The sequence below is a fragment of the Akebia trifoliata genome, chromosome 9 (genome assembly GCF_017979445.1).
Source record: "Akebia trifoliata isolate Shusen 1 chromosome 9, ASM1797944v1, whole genome shotgun sequence".
Taxonomy (NCBI): domain Eukaryota; kingdom Viridiplantae; phylum Streptophyta; class Magnoliopsida; order Ranunculales; family Lardizabalaceae; genus Akebia; species Akebia trifoliata.
The window spans coordinates 21898658-21922425 of record NC_141383.1 but is presented as its reverse complement, the minus strand read 5'-3'; the positions used below and the strand labels follow the sequence as shown (position 1 = coordinate 21922425).

Genomic DNA, 23768 nt, shown 5'->3' with positions numbered 1-23768 from the left:
TAATTCATGTAGTTTATACTTAAAATTAATTATAATATTATTTTTATTTTAATTACTATAGGAGTATAATATGTGTTTTTTAATCTTTAAATGGTATGCAAGTTATATCCTTTTTTGTATTGTATGTGCCTCCTAGAAAGACATGTTGCCATATGATCAAATATCATCTACTTTAAGAAAAAAAAAAAAATGTTCGTCAAGCGATCTCTAATTTACTAAAATTGTTGAATCATTCCTATTTGTCGTACCAACATTTCTATTTACGATTTACATGAGAAATGGCTGTGATCACTAAGCCCCTAGCAGACTTGATCAGCCAAATCATCGTTAGGTCAAGATGGTTTCGATAGAATTGTTGGCTTTACACGATTAATTAATTTTGATTCTTGGTTGATTAGATGGATCTCGATAGGTTCGCCATTGATATAAATCGACGGGTCTCCAATGGTATACCAATAATGCAATAATGCAATAAAACTTTGTCGATCAAGTTAGTTGACAATTCGATAGAGTAGTGAGATTATTTAGAAGGATCGTTCTATTTGCGCACGCTAAGATGGCTGATTACACCCACCACAAGCACATTTTGGAGTGGAATGTATAGAAAGAAGTGGGTGCAATTAGCAAAAATGTGGGTGCAAATAGAATAGCCCTATAGTCCGGCCTAAATTAGTGGACTTTTGAAAATCTCTTTACGGGCTTAAGAACAAGGCCCAACCCATTTAGCTTTTATTTCTTCTAGAATCTAGAGAACGTGTTGGACTAATTAAGGCGACTAATTAAGGTCAAAGCCCAGCCGCGGATACGCGTGAGTCACGTAGGTTTTATTTGGTACTAAACATCCTACCCAGTCCTACCTGACCCGTCATCAGCAGACATCCCACATGGATTCATTTGTATATTGTGCCACGTGGCAGATAGGCACAACGTTGATTAAAATTCTTTCTATCCGGTCAACCCGTGCAAGGGTTGACTGCTGATGCTACGATTGACCGGTTGTGGGACTCTATTGTCACCGGAAGTCCAGGTGGATCCCACCACAAAAGAAATAAAAAAAAAAAAGAGAAATTCTATTTTTCACACCAATTTTTAGTAACAGCACCCCAATTCACATTGTCGAATTTAGGGTTCCAAATTCCCAAAAAGCACTTCTGGTGGGTTATCTCTGCTTCACTGCAACTCGATTTTTGTTCTTCTGTGAGAGAATTAGGGTTAGGGTTTTGGAGTTTGGATTTTGTGAGAAATGCGTTGTATTTCTGCAATGAAACGGCATCGTTGGCTCCATCAAACCTTAATTTACGCTCTTCTTCTCGATCTGTTCTCTCTCTTCTGGATGTTTTCTTTTGTTTCTGGTGTTGATCTTGATGTTGTTAATTCGGAAAAATCGGTTCTACTTCAGTTAAAAACCTCTGTTTCAGATCCTTCAGGGCTTCTCTCTCGGTGGAATTCTAGTGATTCTGACCACTGTTCTTGGTTTGGAGTCTTCTGCAACTCGAAATCTAGGGTTTTGTCGCTCAATCTTACTGGTGGTGGTGGAATTGGAGGTAATTCGGAAGCTTTTTCTTGTTCAAAACTTGATCAATATCCGTTTTATGGGTTTGGGATTAGAAGAAGTTGCTCAGGAAATGATTTGAAATTGGAGGGAAAGTTATCACCTTTGATTGGGAATCTCACTGAGCTTAGGGTTTTATCTCTGCCATTTAACGGTTTTAATGGCGAAATTCCGATCGAAATTTGGGGTTTAGAGAAGCTAGAAGTGCTTGATTTCGAGGGAAATTCTTTTAGTGGTAATTTACCTCTAGAATTTGGGGTTTGAGAAGGTTACGTGTTCTTAATCTTGGGTTTAATAAGATTGAAGGAGGGATTCCATCCTCGCTTTCGAATTGTGTTGATTTAGAGGTGTTGAATTTAGCTGGTAACCTAATAAATGAGACAATACCTAGGTTTTTTGGTGATCTTCCCAAGTTGAGGGGCCTCTATTTGTCTCGTAATCGCCTGAGTGGGTTTATTCCCAATGAGCTCGGAAGCAATTGTCCAAGCCTCGAACATCTTGATCTTTCGGGAAATATTTTTTCCGGTAGGATCCCTCGTAGTTTGGGGAATTGCAGTCAGCTTCGATCACTGCTTTTGTTCTCTAATTTGTTGCAAGATGTTGTTCCTCCTGAATTTGGTCATCTTCAGAAGCTTGAAGTGTTAGATGTGTCGAGGAACAGTCTTAGTGGGTCTGTACCAGTAGAGCTTGGAAGCTGTCTTGAATTGTCCGTGCTTGTTCTCTCAGATCTCTATGATCCATTCCAGCCCATTGAGAATCTAAGCGGAGATTCTTTGGTGGGATCGTCTAGTGAAGCTTACGATGATTACAATTATTTTCAAGGCAGCATTCCCATGAAAGTGTCAACTTTGCCAAAGCTCAAGATAATTTGGGCACCAAGGGCAACACTCGAAGGTGAGATTCCAAGTGATTGGGGTTCTTGTGAAAGCTTGGAAATGGTTAACTTGGGTCAAAACTTTTTGACCGGAGAAATACCGAAGGTGTTTGGAAGATGCAAGAATCTACATTTTCTTGATCTAAATTCAAACAGACTGATCGGGGAAATTGATGGGAAACTGCCCGTTCCTTGCATGACTGTGTTTGATACAAGTGGTAACCTCTTATCGGGATCCATCCCCACGTTCAGTACCAACATTTGCCCTAACATACCCTCCATGAATACACATCTTTCTCAACCCTATAACCCATCCTCTGTATATTTGTCATTCCTCACTTATAGAACTCAGATTCGATCCATGTTCCCATCATTCGGAGCCAGTGGTAGTTCTGCAATTTTCCACAATTTCGGTGGCAATAACTTTACCGGTCCCCTCCCTTCTTTGCCAATTTCTCCCAAAAGATTAGGGAAGCAAACTGTTTATGCATTTCATGCTAATGGGAATAAGATAAATGGGTCATTTCCAGGAAAATTATTTGAAAAGTGCGATGAATTGGGCGGAATGATTGTTAATGTTAGCAACAACAGAATTTCAGGTCAAATTCCAGGGGATATTGGTGCGATGTGTAGGTCTCTCAAGCTCTTGGATGTGTCTGGGAACCAGATTACTGGATCGATGCCCCAAAATTTGGGGGATTTGGACTCTCTAGTTGGACTTGATTTGAGTCGGAACATATTACAAGGTCAGATTCCAATGGGTCTCGGTCGGTTGAAGGTTCTGAAGTATCTATCATTATCTGGTAACAACTTGACTGGTAATCTCCCTTCAAGTTTGGGGCAGTTAGGATCATTGAAGGTTTTGGAACTTTCGTCAAACTCTCTCTCGGGTGAGATTCCGAAAGATCTCGTGAACTTGAGGAGTCTTAATGTGCTTCTACTCGACAACAATAAACTATCGGGACAGATCCCTTCCGGGTTTGCTAATGTGACAACCCTCTCTACATTCAATGTGTCCTTTAATAACTTGTCTGGGCCGTTACCGTCGAACAAGAATTTAATGAAATGTAACAGTGTTCTTGGAAACCCTTCTCTTCAATCTTGCCAATTTCTATCCGTTCAAGCTTCAGATTCACAGAATTATTCAGCTTCTCCATCACGAAGTATGAAAGAGAAAAGCAAGGGTACCGGATTTAATTCTGTTGAAATTGCAGCAATAACTTCTGCATCAGCCGTTGTTTCTGTTCTGCTTGCGCTCGTTATTCTCTTCCTGTACACAAGAAAATGCATTCCAAAGTCGAGAGTTGTTGGGTCTGAAAGAAGTAAGGAGGTTACTGTTTTTACCGACATTGGTGTTCCAGTGACATTTGAGAATGTTGTGCGAGCCACGGGTTGTTTCAATGCTAGTAACTGCATCGGCAATGGAGGTTTTGGGGCCACTTATAAGGCTGAGATCTCTCCTGGAGTTCTAGTTGCTATAAAGAGGCTCTCGGTTGGTCGATTCCAAGGGGTTCAACAATTCCATGCAGAGATCAAAACCCTTGGAAGGATACGCCATCCGAAACTTGTGACATTAATAGGTTACCATGCTAGCGAGACAGAGATGTTCCTCATCTATAATTACTTGCCGGGAGGTAATTTAGAAAAGTTTATACACGGACGGTGTCAGAGAACCATGGATTGGAGGATACTTCACAAGATTGCGCTCGATATAGCGAGCGCGCTTGCCTATCTGCACGATCAATGTGTCCCAAGGGTCCTACACCGTGATGTCAAGCCAAGTAATATCTTGCTCGACAACGACTTCAATGCTTATCTTTCCGATTTCGGATTGGCGAGGCTGTTGGGTACTTCTGAAACCCATGCGACAACTGGTGTAGCTGGAACTTTTGGGTACGTCGCTCCGGAATATGCAATGACTTGTCGTGTTTCTGACAAGGCAGATGTGTACAGTTACGGTGTGGTTCTTCTCGAGTTGATCTCAGACAAGAAAGCTTTGGATCCCTCGTTTTCTTCGTATGGAAATGGTTTCAATATTGTCGCGTGGGCATGCATGCTTCTTCAACAAGGTCAGGCTAAGGAGTTCTTCACTCCTGGGCTATGGGATGCAGGCCCCCACGATGATTTGGTGGAGGCACTGCACTTGGCTGTAATGTGTACCGTTGATTCACTCTCAATCAGGCCGACGATGAAGCAAGTTGTTCATCGGCTAAAGCAAATCCGACCCTCGCCATCCTAGCTATCAATTAACATACTCGACATAGAAGGTAAAATTGTAATTTGTGCTCTTTATAGCCAGTCTAATTTTTAGGCATTCCTCAGATTTGGTTCTGAGTTGTATTTATCTCATGTGTAATATGTTTCAGTAACCATTTTTTCCATGCTCTGCAGAAGAATGCAGATGCTTGGCCTAAAATTCGAACAATCATCAGAACTGTGTGAAGGGTCGATAAGGACTTCGCTCACATGTTTGATGATTTGTACAGAGAAGCTCCAAAGGCCGAATGGGAACTGTTACGCGGTGTGAACTAGAAACTTAATGGCACAGTTGTCTAATCAAGAATTTGTGTGGGAATTTAGTTAAAAACTATGGTTGAGGCTAATTTCTTGTGACCCTTCTATTGGTATAGAAGGGTTATTTTACTCTCTGAAGGAGAGAGGGAGTGAGGAGTCCAGGTCAACTCCTGCTATGTCTCATCTTCTGTCATAGTTGGTGCGCCAAATCGCTTTCGTTCCGAGGTAGGTAGGGTAAGTCAACATTGCCCTGTCGACGTTGCCCTCTATTGGCATTTATAATAGTGAGCAATCCAAGTCATCCTGATGAATAGAATCCCAAGGTCGGTCATGTAGCCATGCCACGTCTTTGATCTTTGTAGGCAAGTTGGTAGTGTGTGTGTCCACTTATTTACAGGAACTATTTTTTGTACAAATCTATCTCTGTTCCTTTTGCAGTCAAATAAAACTAAAGAACACAGTTATCTCCCTGTTGTAACTTGTAACCAGCCATTACTTCGTTTCCATTACATATGTAGAATATGTGGATAGATTTAACTTTGTTTCCTAATTGAATCCTTAGGTTTGAAGACTGACCCATATCAAAGGCAGGCTCTAACATCACAAAATTGTTGTAGTAGTTGTTTCTTTTTAGTTCTATGTGAGCTGCTGGAGTTGTTTAAAGACCATTTGGATGCAGGAGCCAGAAATACTAACTAAAGGAGCTGGATAAGTACTGCGTTTGAGAACCTCGTTCTGAAAAGTGTTGTGAGAAGTACTGGCTGAAGGAATTGGATGAGTAAACCTCCAACTTTTTAGATCATTTTTATTGATTTTCGTCGATATTCCTTTTGTTTGCACATGTTGCACACATGTAGTTTGGTGGGATACATTCATTGGTTGGCTCTACAACCATAAAACCTGCTTATGTTCTTGCAAGTGAGACCCATGGAGTCTTATTATTTAACTTTATTTATTTGATCCCAAATCTTTGGCATAAGGTAAAGGTTTTGTAGCTCTTGAAGGTTAATGACTACATCAATGAAAGAGAACTTTGGTGAAAGCCTTAAAAGTGAAACATAAAAAAAAAAGTTGACAAGATTGTATAAATCCCATTTGTGGATGTTGGAAGTTTGATCGCTTGTTCTTCTCTGTTTAACAAATAATCGTAATGAGTTAAGACCCATCGTGGACATCAAATCTTTTTTTTTGATAAAAATAACCCCAAAGAGTTGACACTGAGATGGTCAGGATCATGCCTCAAGAAGCAGAGGTCTTGAGACGAATCACACCCCCACGGACCACCCTCAAGGATTCATGTCCATGAAGTGGACTGCATATGTGCCCGAAGATTAGTCAGATTCACTACGAGGCCCAAATACCTTGGAATGAAAGGAACAAAAAATAGAAATCAATTCATAGATTGAACTTTGTATTGTACCAAACCATATGAGAATATAAGTCCATCCTCAAATCCAAATTCTAACTTAGTTAAAAATAGATTTTCTATACAATCGACCCGAAATATTATATGGTCATCTATACAACTTTCATTTTTTTTTTCTTTTAAATGAAAATATTATAGTATCTATATATAAGGACAACGATGCCTTAATACACGGGCCTTTTTTCTCTCCCTAAAATACCCTTTAGAGAAAAAGAAAATTATTGAATCAAGTATGTATTTTGCCAAAATTATAGTATGTATATGTAAGGACAACGATGCATTAACACGCGGGCCTTTTTTTTCTCCCTAAAATACCCTATAGAGAAAAAGAAAATTATTGAATCAAATATGTATTTTGCCAAAATTACTGAATCAACTGTAATTTCTTAATATTTGCAAAAATGGTCATATACAACAATGGTGGCAATGGGTCATGATGGGTCGTATCCGTGGGGTGGTGAGGTAAGCACGATCCAAAAAAAATTTCCAACTGGAACCTGACCCGTTTAATAATCCTGATTGATGAACAGGTTGAGTTGGGTTGTGTTCAGATTGACACACCTGAAAATGAACAACGATTGTATCTGAACCCAATTGTAAATGGGTTAGATACAGATCAAATTATACACAGGTCAACATGACACATTTAATGACTAGGTAATTATATAGGTCAAAATGGGTAAAATGGATTTATGTCCCCGGCCCAAACACGACCCATTAATAACCAGTTTAGATTGGTTGACTTGATTATGACCCAAAAATTATACGACTCAATCTAAACCCATTAACTTTGTATCATTTTCGAGTCATATTCATGGACCGTGTTAAGAATTCATATCCCTACATATACTTACGATAATTATTATTATTTTTATTTATGAAGATGGTTATCTAATATACTATTATTCCCATAAGTGGAATGCAGAGAAAAGTTCGTTTGATCGACCCTAATTTTGGGATAAGCCTTTGATGATGATGTTGAGGTAACATAGTTCTTCTCTGAGGGGGTGTTACAAAAGTACCCCAAGAGAACATACAAAAAGAAGGAAAAAAGAAAAAACAGAAACCAAAAGTGCTTCCAAAAAAGCTAGACTTTGCTCTTCAATTCTTCCAAAGAAGAGGCATCATATCTACTTCAAAAGTAATAGAAGTACTTTCCTACTAAAGAAAATTCCCTTTCTTTCTCATCCCTCAATCTTTGAAGGTTGAGAAGAACACTACCATTACAACAAGGAAGAGGAGGAGGGGTTGACAACTATATGTCTTAATGGGTGTGCTACATCAGTGCCACCGGCGTGCTTGACGAACTCTACTGGAGAGAAAAAAATGCCATGGCACACACACACTATCCTCACATCTTCACCCTTCTTGTATTGGTAGAGAAACCCCTCTATTCTTTTACCGTTTGGGCCATCTCCCTTGGTAGACACACATGGCATCTCTTCCATCATTTTCATTCCCATTTCTCTCTTACCATCATCAATTACCTTAGGCTTCTTTGATGGATTCTCAACCTCGACTGCAGTAGACATTTCGGATTTGTCGGTGGTTGTTGAACTAGGGGCAATGATGGGCTTCTGCTCGTTTTGCTCTGGCAACGAGTGGAAACTTGTTGGGCTTCGTGTTTCGGTGCAATTACTCAATCCTGAGATATAGAATTCCATAAAATCATCAGGTACAGGGTAGGGAACACTTTTTATATTTTTATAGGCAAGCGAGTTAGTGGTCAGTAATTAATGAGTGGTTGAATGAACCCAAGTCATCTAATCAACGATCTCACAAACCTAACGAATCCAATGGTTTTGAACACATTGGATTATTACTCTTTGGTCTAGGGTTTGAACCAATTCACCTAGCGAATTGGATGAGGGTTGCTTTAGTACAATGTAATGTGGACTTGTACCTATGTGCCAAGCTCTATATATTGATGTCATAGGTTCAATCCTCATTTTATTGGATATTGGTTAATAACATAGAAGACTCAAATTCATTTTTGCTAGATTATTAATTTAATTACTATAGTTCAAATTCTTCCAGTTTAATCAATTTGGGAATAACTGCATTATTTCATAAATTTGTGTACGATAAGGTCATATCTCCTTTGGTGTCGATTGACATTCCTCAAGTTAAAGTGCAAGATCATATCTACAATTGTTTCAGTGAATCGCAAACATGGTAACATATTTAAATGGGTAGGGAAATCCAAAATGATTATTGAGATCTGAAGAAATAAAACCATGTAAAATTGGAACTTCAACAACAAATAATTTCTACTTCAACTAAAATACATCAACAGAAGCAAAAGTAGACTATAATCAAGCATTGTTTCAAAATGTTGTTTGTGCCTTGTATTCTGTCAGGGGTCCTAAATGGGTAGAATAATTCAAAACATTTTCCGTCGGGGCAATTTCCTCTTTTCATGGACTTTTTTTTAAAACCGGCATATTCGGGCCTCTTAGAGCACCTGATCAGCCTCGGGCGTATTCGGGCCTCCAAGTAAGTTATGGGACAAATCCCTGAGGGTGGCCTCTAAGGGGTGTGATTCGAACTCAAGACCTCCACACTTCATGAGAAGTGGTCTAGGCCATCTCACCAACACGTTGGGGGTTTGACTATTAATTCATGGTAAACTCATTTTAAGTTTTCTATGTGGGAGATTTTCAGTTTTACTGAGAAAAAGTGAGATTGTAACTCAATTTTTTAAGGAAATAGTGAAAGGATCTCATAATTGCCCATGTACATAGGTAATCTTTCCCCAAAGCACACAAATTATGTGTCGTGCTCTCTTTATTTTGATTTATGTTTCTTCATTGTTATTATTGTTTTTCGCACCAATTTTCTAAACAAAATGTAACAATGTCTAACATTATTCAACTATTGGGTTTGCGTACGGTTCTAACCCAATTAAGCTTTTGGGTTAACTTATTTATTACATTTTTTTTAAGAGTCATGCTGGAGTGACCTCAAAGCTGGAACTCATATCACACTTCTTGACATGAAAGTGGATAGGAATCATAGATGCTTTTTCACTCGTATCTCGATGAAAAGCATCTATGGTTCCCATACTTTTTACATCAAAAATTGTGATATGAGGTTCCAGCCTGAGGTCACTGCAGCATTATTCTTTTTTTAAAGGGTGATTCAGACCTATCCCCTTTCAAGATGACATGCCACCCACCCCACACCTAGGTTTTGTAACAGAGACTCAAGTAAAATGACTTAAATGCCCTTGTCTTCAATCTCTGGCAAAATAAAAACATTATCTTCAACCTTAGCGTAAAGATTTTAACCCTCTTCTTCAATCTTTTTAGCCTAGAGGTTAACAGCTTCAAAATAACAGATTTTCCTAGAGAAAAATTAATGGGGTTTTGTTGGACCCTTGAAGACAAGGGCATTTAGGTCATTTTATGTTAGTCTTTATTACACAACATAGGTCAAGGGAGAGTAAGTCATCAGTTTAAAATATAAGGGGTATCTCTAATATTGACCAAAATGTGGAGGGGTGTATCTAAATCACCCTTTTAAAAAATATATATATAGTTTCAAAGTTAGGGTTTGGGAATTGTATAAACCATCATTTTAGGTTTATTTTGTAATCTTCTAAATTCACATATAATAAAATCCCTCACTAGACTTCAACCATCATCTCTTTTTTGTTATATCTTATGTTCTTTGTAAGTTCTATCCCCAATTTCACAAACAAATTAAAAACCCTAATCTCAAACCCTAAACATACATCAAGAAAGAGATAATTGTGAATCAAAATCAAAATTCAACAACATAAATCCAAAGTAATTTACATCTAACACCAAGTTTTGGGCAAAAAACTAACTAAAACAATAAAATTGAAATTGAAGAAAAATGTGGTACCTTGACCTGATCGGCTCTCGAATTCAAAAATCCCAGAAGAGCTACCTCGGGAAGCGATCGACCCTTGCGATAAATTCAGAAATCCTCGAAAACCCTTTGTTGTATCAATCCTCTGAGCAGGGAAAACCAATTTAGGCAATCCGAAGGGCTGCGATTCCATCGATTCTTCTTTGATCTTTCTTTTCAAAGCTATGGGCAATGAGAATTCTTCTTCTACTCGCTTATCTTCCTCGTAAATTCCCTCCAAAGGAACTCGATCTTTACCCACCCTTAAGTTCCTCTGCTTCTCTGATCTCTTTCTCATCACCTCAATTCGCCTCAAAGACTGCAACTCTTTACGCCTTCTTCGATCTTCTTCGGTTTCCACCGGTAATGAAATAGTCCTCGCAAGGTATCCATCGTCGAAGACATCGTCCCTCAACAGTTTCGTTGAGCTAGCAATCGATGTCGATCGAATCAGTTTATTTTCTTTCGAATTTCCCCCAAAACAACCCCCTAAAGAGAGCCCCAAATTTAGCTCCATTTCTTCAATTTCTTCATTTGAAGCTATGGGTTTTCCTTCTGGAAATCTTTGAAGAAGATCTCTCATGTACCTATTCTCACCTACTTCATTTCTTTCACCCATTCAAATAAAAACAAAGAAAATTAAATTTTTAACGCTTCTGTTACTGTTTTTTGCCAAAAGTAATCAGATTTAGAGATACCCAGATTGAGAAATTTCGTTATAAAGCTCAACTACAACTCATAATCTCAAAAAAAAAAAAAAAAACCCAGAAAAGAAGCCATGAACAAAAGGCAAAAACAGAGGAACCAAGCTAAAGCAAAATATCAATCAGAAATCAATAAAAAGAGTCGAAAGAGCTTATTTTCTCAGATTTTTTTTTTTTTCCTCAGAAATTATTATCAGATCGATTTGAACAAAACCCAGATGCCGGAATTTCAATTATCAGGCGAAATTCCGGCGGGAAAACAGGTAGAAGCCATGAAAAAGAGGGAAAAATACAGAGAAATTAAAATAAAGAAAAAGAACGAAGGAAAAAATAAAGACCGATTTTTAGAGTTTTATTTACGAAACGCCACGTGTCGATCAACATTGTTTAATGAGGACACGTGTCATCAATGACAGATTCAGCGGGGACTCCAAAATAAAGCGTCCATTAGCTAAAAGCCCAAAAGTGAATAAAAAGTGTGTCGTGGATTCAGTTATTTGGAGACACGTGTTATTATAATAATGAAAGAAAAATAAATGACACGTGTCATTAATGTCTTAATTGACCATTAAATCCATGCGTTTTTTTTCTCTCTCATCTTAGCTGTCCTTCGAAACAATAGGTGTGTACGGCCTGAAAAGAGGACACGTGGAGAACCGTGGATTCTTTGTCTATGTAAGCGAGGAACCGGGAGAACCGGTAGTCCCAAAATGAAGTTTGAAGAAAAAGCGGTGTAGTTTGCTAACATGCACCGTTAGTGCAATATAACAAAGTCCCTCTCTCACGTGGCCACTTGCAAGTTGCAACTACTTATTAGATATCGTAATGCAACTTGAACATAAAATCATAAATGATACATTGAATTTGGTAATTTCTATGTCTAAATCCTAAATATGGAAATGGCCTCTCAATAAAGCACACATCATACTTAATAGATGGACCATGATGTCGACTCTACATCGATTAAGTGATCGTCATGTAAAACATGTTTTTACACAGAATGAACACACACGATATTCTCAGACAATACGATTAGAGATTCAAAAAACTTATACAAAAATTTCAAAATAAAGATAAATAAATTCTTTTCTCGAGATACACAATTGTATATATTTATGGGGATGTACAATCGAGGATAGGGCTAATAAGGAATTGGTGGGAGCAATTGTCCCCACAGAACTTTGAAACACCCCTACATTTGTCTCCACTCTCTCCCCATTTGCCCCTACACCCTCACCTTTCTTTAATCGTATTTTTCAGTACAAATAATTTTCTCATTATTCAAGTTCTTCAACGATACAACTAACCATAGTTTACCCCTACTACAAGAAAATTCTAGCTCTGCCTCTTATGTACAATTATGTATTCTGAGGGAAAACTCTATGGTTCTAATCCATGCCATGTCAGGAGGCATATAGGGAGCGTGAGTGTAATAATTGTCTAACTCAACTAACATGTACCTTGCAAGAATCGTAAATTTTTTTTCTCGATATATACAATTGCATATTTTCATAAAATATATGTAATTGTGTATCCCGAGAAAAATCTATAATTTTTACACCTGCCACGTCAGCGAGTTTTTGAGTTTAAAAAAAAACTCTCTCCCAAACGTCCACGTCAATGTTAACCTTTTGGCATGAGAAAGTTGATACATGTTGCAAAAATAGAATGAATTGCACTAGAAGTAGATGGTGGTCCCCTGAAGCACGTGCCCAGATCATAGGAAGTGGGACCCAGCCGGCAAAATTGAATATTTTAATTGCAAGTAGGGGTGTAGGGTTAATAATGTGATTACGTGTCTTAATAGTATTCTATACACGTGTCTAAATCTGAGAACCCAACATCTAATACTGCATCAACTTGCGAAGGCGACGTGTCAGCTTTTGTCACTGAGATAACTGACATCACCAGCTGTCACCATGCCCGTATCCTGTCTGAGTCCATTTTCGAATCTAGAGTCTTTTACTATTTACATATTCTCACCTAAAGTTATAGATAATTCTCTCCAAACCTCACTTTTGCTACTTATATTGTAATCCTCCTTTTTTCAAAAAAAACAATTGCTATTGCCACACCAACTTTAATTAATGCCACACCAATTCTTATGTAAATCACTCAAGAATTACATAGTTGGTGTGATGTTAGTTAGTAAAATTTGGTGTGGGAATAGTAACTCTCTTTTTACGTGTTGGAATGGCATCATATCGCACATCTTGATGTGAAGGTATCGAAATTATAAATGCTTTTTTCAATCGCATCGCTAGGAAATATTCTATTTCACGTCAGGGTGTGTGATGTGAAGTCCAATCTTGAGGTCACTTCAACGTTATTCTTACAAAAAAAACCTTTTATTTTTCAAGGGTTTTTTTAACGTGTGGGCTCACGTCACGTGTTAAAGTGCAATAAATACACTTTGGAAAAAGGAATCTAAAGTATTTTGATTTTATATATATATAAAAAAAAGGGCATTTTCAATACAAAAACCAAATTTCAAAGTGTATTTATTGCATTTTAACGTGTGCCCTAGACAAGACCCATTTTTAAATTACAAGATTATCCCTCATCTTAAATTTCATAAACAAAAAACATCTTCCCTTGTTTTTTCCACTTATGTCAACTAGAGCCCCAACTATGGGTAGAAGTTAGAAAAGTTGAATAAAATGTAATACCTTTATGCGGTATTAGAGTAGACAACTACTTTTTACGGATAAAAGAATGAAGAAAAAACGATGTTCAAAGAGACCAATTTTCATAATTATCAATAGGCACATTCAACATGTCTCATGACATGCATAAGAACCATAGATTTGAGACATGAAATCAGGTCACAAAATGTGATAAAAACCGACTATATGGCAAGATAATTTAGTGATACACCCAATGATCTTAAAAATCTATAAATATGACATCTATGAATAAAACCCAAAGGGGTGGTTCAATGGAAAATTCTGATCCAATAAACGGTGAGAGTCTATAGATTGTGAGTTTGATACACAGTATGAACAGTATTTCCTCGGGGTCACCCACAAGGGCCCACCCTCACTTACCTGGTTAGGAGTGATGTTTGGGCGTTGCAGGTGTTCAAGGGAGGACCCATATGCCTAGGCTCCTGCCCTAATTCTTTCAGTCCCCCAAGTCGAATGTAAATTTAAATACCCCCATAAAAAAATGACATTTATGAATAACAAAAGTATGAAATTGTTATTGAAAATAGATTGATTTGACATACTTTTATACGTTTGTCAACATAAACAATTACTTGATTATCAAAATGTTTTTATAAGGTAGAGTATTGAGTGTTTAAGGGTAGAAAATTAGGTATGAACCACGGCTTCAAAACTCGATTTGACACCTTGTGTTGGACAATTCAACTCGTATCGGACAAGACAATCTAATTTTAACTTGGTTTACATTGATCAATTTATATATATTTACATTAAAAATTCTAATTTTTTAAATAAAATAAGATTCATTAGAAACTAATTATTCATAAAATCATATTTTATCAATATAGTAAATATTTAAATTTAAAAAAAATTAATTATTTTAACTAAAATCCTAGTTGGTTTGATCGAGATTTTTAAAATATTATCCGAAATATTTTGTTTATCTTGTGAGATGATGTTAATGTTGAGACATCGTATAAATTCGTATCGTTGCTGAACGAGACTCAAATGACTCAATTAGATTTAAAACCATGGTATGAAATCGAAGGATGTACATTATTAATGCATCTTAAAGACATTTTTGTTCGACCACTCTTATTTAAGAAGAAATGATTTTGTAAGAAAGAAAAAAAATGTAATGAAGTTGAAAATAAGTAAGACTTAAAGGGAAGAAATGTAAATATTACTTAAGTTTAGGGACTTATCTTAGATAGAGGATAGAAAAGTGTGTGAAATCTTCTTAAGATATCTCGAACACGTCAGCGATATTGACTTTTATAATTAAAGCGGTCGAAGGTTTCTTCACGACAAAATAATATTCTGACAGTCACTTACTGTCAGAGGATTAACCAACATATTAACGCCACGTGTCAGTTAATACGAGCAAATATATAAGGATCTTGGGGACTTATTGCCTAGTCCCAACCTTGCCCAGATAGTACCTGCATCTGTTCTGTATGGTTTTTTAATGGATTGTGTCCGGATCAGATCCATATCGAATATTTATCAGGATTAAAATACCCGACCCATTCCCAAAGTTATCAAATCAGATTTTGGGTCTAATCCGACCCATGACATATCTACACGTGGTACCATTTCTTTTAATAATGCTGCAGTGACTTCAAAGATTGACCTCATTTCGCATTTTCTTGATATGGCGGATGCTTCTGAACCCTTTCAATAAAAACATCTATGGTTCTGTGCGCACCTATGCATCAGGAAAGTGTGAAATGAGGTTAATCTTGAGGTCACTCCAGCATGACTTTTTCTTTTTGCTAATGATTTTGTGACTTGAAAATTTTCACTCGGTTTGTACTCGGCTCTCGTGGCATGGGCACAGACCCATTGATCTTTTTCCTTGTGTATCTCAAAGAAAAAGATCTATGGTTTTTTTGCCCTTTCCACATCAGTCATGTACAGATCGAGTGAAAATTTTCGAGTCACAAAATCACGGCTCCCTTTTTTAATGATCTTCATCAGTAATTTAAGAAGTAATCTGACACTCTAAAACTGATTCTCTTTGCATGATCTCTGAAGTGACATGTTAACTGGTACTCATTTACCTAGAACCAACCCAGAACCAAAATTGACAACCACGGTTCCAATTCCCTTTGTATTGGAATCTATTAGAATCGGGTCTAACATGGAACTGGACCGATAGGAACCAAAACCATTAGGTTATATTCGGAGGGTAACCACATGTACCCGGAACCAATTTATTTTTTTACATTATACATGATTTCAGGTTTTCCTATATTTTAAAATTAATATATATATATATTATATAAAGTTGTTCAATTTTTCATATAAACTAAATAATGGGACTTAAAATGGCTATGAGTTTTAATTTTTGAAAAAAAAAACCGGTACACCATACTTTTAGTGGAACAAATTAAAATTAAGTTGATATTTTGTAGATGATAAGTTATTTTTTAGAAGAATAAATTTTTTAAAAATATTTCTCATTTGATTCTTGAGAACCGGTACTAATGGGTAACCGTGATTTTTGGTAGTTCTGGTTCCACTTATTTAAAAACCGGATCCAGAACTGACAAGAACCAAAACCGAAAAAAATATAGTGGTTATGATTCTAACTTTCTTAGGAACCGATCCATTGACACCCCCTAAACATAACCTTACAGAGCAATTGATGGGGCAGATCAGTCTGGAAATCTGATACAATAACTTTGGACATCTAGAGGTCCAAATCAAGGATTTGGGTTCAAATAAAGACCCGACGATTGGACTGATCTGAAAATATTGATTTCTTTTATCAGATAAAAAACGATACATATTGAACCAGATTGGGTCTGGGCTTAAAATGACAGATCAAATCAAGTCCTCTTAAAATGAAAGATCAGATCTCAGATTGGTACCAAGCTAGCAAGCTCTAAAAGCTTCAACAGCCAAGTGTTATTGATGGTTGAAGTTTGAGGACAAGTCATAAATCAGAGGATTGAGACCATTTCAATGAGAAAATTTGGGCTATTGACCCAATGAAAATTTTGGGTGGTTGAGATAAGTTTCAGTATGGGCCCATAGAGCATTTATGACACACCAAATCCGTGCTTGGACCACCGTATGGTACTGACAAGTGACAACAAGAGAGGGGGGTGTCCATGGGTCGGGCCAAAAAATCCTAATCCAACCCAGCCCATCTAATGGTGGAGCCCGGCCGAATATAAGATGTCTAGATCCAAGAAACCCAGCCCGCATGTATTGAAGCTTCTTTATGGGGCCATCCCACAGATTTAGAAGATATAGGCTGGTCTCAAACATGAATCAGGCCTAGTAACACTACCCAAACCAGGTCCACACTGGGCTGGGCCATATTGGGCCCATTGATAGCCCCACACATAATATCATCCACAAGGACTGATTAGATTTAATCGAATTATACGAAGAGTCGTGATAACCCGACTCAAAAAAACGTACTCCGTCAGTACACGGTTGACGCGGCAAGTGCATAGAACCGAAGATCTTTTTCCTTGTGATATACGTCGACCACATACAGACCAAGTATGTTTTAGGGAGTTATTTTATCATTAGTCGTATATGAATTTTTCAAAGGGTCACTATAATACAAGATTGATTTTCGCAATAAATGTCGAAAATGTGGGAAACTGGAAGATCCAATCAATGGGCCAGTCGTGGATCTTCAACCCAAAAAGATGAACATTGTCCGAAGTTCATAGCCACTCCCTATCTTTTAACTAGGCCCATTAACTGGATACTCCAAACAAATATACATGAGATCCATTACACGCCTATTTCAAAGAAGGGAAAAAAAAACTACCTATTGTCGATCCGGGTTGATATCAAAGACTGAAGGGATTTAAGTCCGTGTGAGCCTGCATTTCATCCTCAAATGGCCATGAGATGACCAAAATTGCGCATTAGAAAGATGGAGCCTACAAAGAATCCAGCGTTCCTCAACAGCTTCTGGAGAACACCAAAACATTGTTGAAGTCAGAGAAAAAAAAAAAAAACAAAATGTAGAAAGCCACAAAAAGATGTTTATGACGAACGAAAACCAGTTTTACAAAGCATATAAATCTTGTAAACAACAGCTTTGTGAGCAAATCAGTTTTGCTCCATTTCATCATTTTCCGAGTGGGGTTCGTCCAAGGTAATCTAGGCCAAGAGGTTGATGAGGTTTGGCACCCAATATCAGAATCATAATTTTGAGCCGGTCCAAGGTTGTGTAAGGAATTCAACCCGAAATTCCCAACCTGTGAGAAACAAGAAATAGAGAAAAAAACACACACGTCGAAAAAGAAAACAATCACACACACAAGACAGTATTTACGTGGTTCGACAATTTGCCTACGTCCACGGAGTTGTAGAGATTTCACTATTTCGAGAAGAATTACAAAAGTGCGGCTCAAGTCTCAAAGACGACAACCAAAACCTTAAAAAACCCTAATCACCAAAAACGGCTTCTATATACTGCGCACAAGATACACAATGGGTTACAAAACGGGCCCAAGCCTCCACTCCATGGATTAAGCCTCAGAAAATATCCCATCAAAATACCACGCAAACATTATTCGGGTCGGGTCGGGTCGTCAACCGGATCAAAATATAACTAGGCTCCACAAAGCCCAACAGGTTGGTTCCAAGTTTTGCTTAGGGAATATGACAAGCATCAGTGTCTAGAGCATTTGACTTGTACCACAACGTTTCTAATTGATGTATTTTTATTCCTTAGAACTATATATACGTATAGATGCTTAAACATAGTCACTTTATTTGGAACTAGAAACCCCTTTGTTCAGGAGTTGGTCCACCATCAACTTCTCATCAAGTACAGTCGTCCAAAGAAGAGAAAAAAAAAAAAAAAAACTTTTGAATGGAATGGCGGCATCCAATCGACTCTAGTTGGAAAAGGAGATATCACACTCAGCTTGAATCTCATAAAATATTTAATTATAAAAGCATCATTGCGCCTCCATGCTCAAATCACCCAATCAGAGTCGGAAGATGATAATGTGGTACATAAACTTGGAACCACATTAGACTGTAAATGTGGTATATATATCCAATTTCTAGGTCAGGTTCAAGATAGAATTCGACTATAGAGAAAACCTCATCAGAACTCAATAAATGTGCCATGACCACAAAAATGCACTGCAATTAGCAGATGTCTCTTCGGAGATCTGATAAAACTGAAACATATTCTAGAGTGTGAAATGATGGAGAAATCTCATGAATAGGACTAAGATTACATATTATAGACAGTGATATTGAAGGAGAGAATGGTGCTCACCTAGGTGTTAGGGGAGGAGATGTGATGCCATCCCACCTTGCCTACCTGATCCCTTAGGCAAGGCTGTACAAAAGCAAGCCTGGGTGAAGCCTGAAAACCCACACACGAAAGTCTAGGCAATTTTCTTTTCAGATGAGGCTTCAATGATAATGATGCCCCCCTTGCTAATAGGGATCCAAAGTAATCTCCAGGGCTAAATGAATATAGATACAAAACCGAAATAGCGAGGAGTCCTAGAGAATCGATAGAACCATGTGTTGGAAACTTGGTACAGGTTTCTAAGAAAAGTGAGTGAAGATTGAGAAAAATTCTGATTTCTGAATTGAAAATAATAGGAGAAATATTCCTTAATTTAAATTAATTGAAAGGTTGAGGCATGGATGAATGCACTATCCTAAAGCGAATTTCGCCCCTACTACGGTACCACAATTTTGTAGGCGTTCACACTCTAAGGGGGTACTCCAATTGGAACGTAATTATGAACTTGATTGAAATGTGTGGCCTATTAATTTAATATTATAATAGTAAAATGAAGATTAATCGATTGTAATAGGGAGAGAATGAGAGAAGAAGTTGTGAAAAATTCAAGTGGTCAAAACTAATTAAACCAATAATTTAAATAGAGAAGTGGTTGTCTAAATAGTCACAAACCCTTTGTTCATGACTCTCTGTTGTACTGGTTCAAAATAGATACAAACAGGGATGGTTGTAAGGACACCATAGAGAGACACCAATATTGGACTTGTTTCCCACAGTTGGGTTTCCAACAGCCAAAATAAATAAAAATTTGATTAGAATTTTAAACAAAAGTTGAATAAAAACTTGGTCAATTAAGATCCAAGCCTAGTCTTGTGTGTGAAACGCGCAAGATGTGCGACGCCAGCACACAAGCACTAAGGGATTTCGGAGGTTGGATCCAAATTCCAATTGAAACCCACTAAAACCTTGGGTTTCCCTCTTGGACCCCCCATGTGCAAGCGTGCGTGAGCCCGTCCATTACCTCTATTAACTTCAAGGCTAATAGAAACACATCAATATAAGAGTTGCATTTCAACTCTTCTTCTATTTGATGTGGGACTAAACCAAAACAAGACCACCAAAATTCAACTAAACAAAAAGCAAACGGAGGTTTTACCCAAAGAATAAAAAGGGTTTTCTACATTCACCCTTTTTAATTCCAACAATCCCCCACATGAATATAGAAAAACAAAAAATAAATAATACATATAAAAAATACAGATATCACTTTTGATCAACCATGTTTCAGTAGGTGTCTTTTGGACTTAAACCTTACCTAGAAGAAGTCTATCGGATTTACTAATCGATCAATGGAATTTCATCCTTGAACTACCAACTTTTAATGTAAACCAAGACAATAGACTATACACACGGATTAATCAATCAATAGTCACGTCCTTTTGGTGGTGTTCATTTTGGCCCTAAATAATAACCTGGTAACGTGAGTGTTTAGAGAGCTTAGCTCAAACTCTTATAGAAACGACCTAATTCTAGTATCTTTCTTCATTCCTATGGGGGATTGTTGGAATTAAAAAGGGTGAATGTAGAAAACCTTTTTTTATTCTTTGGGTAAAAACCTCATTTTGTTTTTTTGTTTAGTTAAAGTTTTGGTATTTTTGTCTTTTTTTTTTTTGTTTAGTCTCACATCGAATAGAAGAGTTGAAATGCAACTCTTATATTGATGTGTTTCTATTAGTCTTGAAGCTATTAAAGATAGTGGGCAGTCTCACACGCGTGGGAAGGCTAATGTGGGCACGAGTGAGAGAGGGGGGGGGGGGGGGCAACAAGAAAACCTAAAGTTCTAGTGAGTTTCAAATGGAATTTGGATCTAACCTCCGAAACCCCTTAGCTAGTGTCGTGCATCCTGCGCATTTCACACACATGTGCAAGTTGGGCTGAGCCAGGCTCGGACTTGGGTTTGGGTCTTAATTGACCAAGTTTTTACTCAAATTTTGTTTAAAAATTTCTAATCAAATTTTAATTTGTTATGTCTGTCGGAAACAAGTCCAACATCCTTACAACCCTCCATGTTTGTGTCTATTCTGAACCAATACTACAAAGACATGAACAAAGGGTTTGTGATTGCTTGGACAATTAATTCTCCTTGGTTTAATCAATTTTGAGCACTAGAATTTTTTGCAACTTCACTCGTCTCTCTATTACAATTGATTAATCTTCACTTTACTATTATAAAATTACATTAATAGAACACACATTTTAGTCAAATTCGCATTTATATTTCAATTAGAGTACCCTAATGTAGTGTGGGTTGGTGTATCTTGGAGAAGGACACCTACAAAATTGTGGTACTGTAGCAGGTAGGAAATTCGCTTTAGGGCAGTATATTCGTGCATGGCTCAACCTATCAATTAAATTAAGTTATGTAATGTTTCTTCTATTACATTCAATTCATAAATAAGAATTTTTCTTGATTTTCTTCACTCTCTTTTCTTAGAAACTAGTAGCCAGTTTCCAACGCCATGTAATCACGAGAAACACATATTGATGAGCTAGAGGTATGGTTCAAAGTTTCATGCCATTTCAGAACATTTTGGCAAAAATCGAAATGGAACATTGACCTCAAAACATTAAATGATTCGGATTGTCTCAGAATGTTTCGGACAGTGTCTTGATTTTTCTCTTAACCAAAACATTGCCTTGGAACCAGATTAAAAACCTTGGTTGACGGGTGCAGACTCAGTGTAGCACAATTAGGCTAGGAATAGACCTATGAAAATATGCAAACAAGATAGAGAACTCAATGGGAAGTAATTGAATTCAAGTCTTCTTGAGTTGGAATACTTTAATTAGTCTAAATCTTTGAATTGAGCATCAAAATGTATTGCCAGTACCCCCAATGCTGTTCAATGAAGGCAAGGAGTTGATTAGATCCAAGCTCAAAGTTGACTAAAGAGCCAAGCAGTGTTGTTTCCATTTTTGACATCAACAAATTACACTGCACTCTCCAAATGACTACTAAGGGCTGCCAATATTTTGACTTTCAATACTTACCAAAAACAAAAAAAAAAACAATTGACTTTCAACACCATAAGGGCATGCATTAAAATTTCAAAATAGGGATAGTTATGCTTCGCTCTCTTTTGTTGTGTGGTTCAATAGAGAGATAAGGGACACCCACATCATAGTTTCCTACAATACATGAAAGAGTTGTGATAATATGAATCCCCAACGTGGCATACTCAATTGACTCCCTGACGTGACATGTGTTAGAACCGTAGATCTTTATTCCTTGGGATACACAACTGCACATATTTATGGTGAAGTGGTGTTGTGTATCCCGAGGAGTAAAGATCTACGGTTCTAACACATGTAACGTCAAGAAAGTTGATTGAGTATGCCACATGGGGGATTCATTTTATCACAGTTCTAAATAAAAATCAGAACTGTGGTTCAATGAAGGATAGTTATTCCAATTTCTTAATTTCAAACTCAACCTTACTATCTGTTGTTCTCACATGAATCCATGGTTTCAAAACTCAGTTTGACATCTCGTCTCGTTCATGGACGAGACTGACTTGTCTCGGATGAGTCAACTTGTCTCGTACAAGATAAACCATTTAACTTGGTTTACAATTATTTATTAATATATAATATATATTTATATTTATATTAAAATAATTATATATTTTTTATAAAATAAGGTAGACTAGAAGATGTTTAATTATAAAATCATATTTTATTTAGACAATAAATATTTAAATTTAAAAAATTTAATTATTTTAATTAAAACAACAAAATCCCAGTTGACTCGGACAAATTTTACTGACTCGAAATCTTGTCCGAGTCATCTCGGTCTCGGACGAGATTTAAAACCATTGAATCATATTTTCAGACATGAAAATTCAACCTTGAAGATGCCAATCTGTTAAATGTCAAGTGTTTCTTGTTCATTTTTCATTAAGGCTAATAAATTAGGTCATGAAATAGTACAAGAACCACTCAAGGAATCAAATAGAGATAAACAAGATTAACAACTCTAGGATCCAAATATCACAATCGAAAACAGAAACCTTTTTATTTTTAAATATTGCAGATCAATAAATTATATCGCAATTATCAAGATCACATTGCAATCGAACTTAAATCAAGACAGATTCAAAAAGGATTAAAGCGCAATCTCTATTCGGATTTTGGTTTGGGAATCGAAGATTAAATTAAAATGCAACTAAGATCTCTAAATTATAAGACAAAGAAAACTCGAAAGTACCATGTTGAAGGCCCTTTTCTCTTCGTCGTGGAGCTGCCAGTGTAAGAACTCCTTCAATTTCTCCGTCGAAATCGCAGAGTCCGCCATTGAAGGAGATAAAGAGAGAGAGTCTAGGGTTAGTGGGTGAGGATTGAGGTTGTGGGACCTAATTTGCGGGGGTGATTTAAAATGTTTTTTTACTAAATGCCCCCCCGCTGTCAAGTCATGCTGGACTGCCGGGGACACCTTGACGTTAGTCCGCCATTGAAGGAGATAAAGAGAGAGAGTCTAGGGTTAGTGGGTGAGGATTGAGGTTGTGGGACCTAATTTGCGGGGGTGATTTAAAATGTTTTTTTACTAAATGCCCCCCCCGCTGTCAAGTCATGCTGGACTGCCGGGGACACCTTGACGTGGTGTCGCATGCATGTCCATAGATATGTTTTACTTGTATCTCGGAGAAAATGCATCTATGGGCATGTGCAACATCATGTTAAGATGTCCCTCATATATTCCTATTGAGATCACTCCAGCATTAATCTTCCTCTTGTTATTGTGTCAGATTACTTTGCTCACGAAGAATGATTCATACAAAATACAAATGATTGATACTTATCCTTTTGATAAGTCTATCAAATGATCTTTGATTATATCAAATTTAAATA

At 37.2% G+C, this 23768-nt stretch overlaps 2 protein-coding genes and 1 long non-coding RNA gene across 4 annotated transcripts; 1 reads left to right on the top strand and 2 right to left on the bottom strand.

The window, feature by feature from the left end:
* The first annotated feature begins 1134 nt into the window (after positions 1-1134).
* Positions 1135-5618, top strand: RPK2 (receptor-like protein kinase 2). The gene is given in 3 exon segments (XM_086453867.1): positions 1135-1805; positions 1808-4693; positions 4818-5618. Coding segments are annotated over 2 exon segments (3420 nt in total). The 5' UTR covers positions 1135-1243; the 3' UTR covers positions 4666-4693; positions 4818-5618.
* A 1668-nt stretch (positions 5619-7286) lies between these two features.
* Positions 7287-11332, bottom strand: LOC147394661 (ninja-family protein AFP3-like). 2 transcript variants are annotated; one of them, XM_086453869.1, is made up of 2 exons: positions 10243-11332; positions 7287-8011 (listed from the first exon to the last, which is right to left on the bottom strand). In XM_086453869.1, the coding sequence occupies exons 1-2, from the start codon at positions 10859-10861 to the stop codon at positions 7590-7592; spliced, it is 1041 nt and encodes a 346-aa protein (XP_086309995.1). In that variant the 5' UTR covers positions 10862-11332; the 3' UTR covers positions 7287-7589. The 2 variants fall into 2 exon arrangements, with proteins under 2 accessions (XP_086309995.1, XP_086309994.1); XM_086453868.1 differs by having other exon boundaries at positions 10237-11306.
* A 2170-nt stretch (positions 11333-13502) lies between these two features.
* On the bottom strand, positions 13503-23656 carry LOC147394660 (uncharacterized). The gene is made up of 4 exons (XR_015181439.1): positions 23128-23656; positions 18882-18971; positions 13616-17554; positions 13503-13540 (listed from the first exon to the last, which is right to left on the bottom strand). It is a non-coding gene; the product is annotated as an uncharacterized LOC147394660 (long non-coding RNA).
* Positions 23657-23768: the final 112 nt, after the last annotated feature.

Coding starts and splice junctions, on each gene's coding strand:
- LOC147394661 (XM_086453868.1), bottom strand. CDS start 10,861: ATGGGTGAAAGAAATGAAGTAGGTGAGAATAGGTACATGAGAGATCTT. Junction 8,012..10,236: donor CGAGAGCCGATCAGGTCAAG/GTACCACATTTT, acceptor TCTATATCTCAG/GATTGAGTAATTGCACCGAA.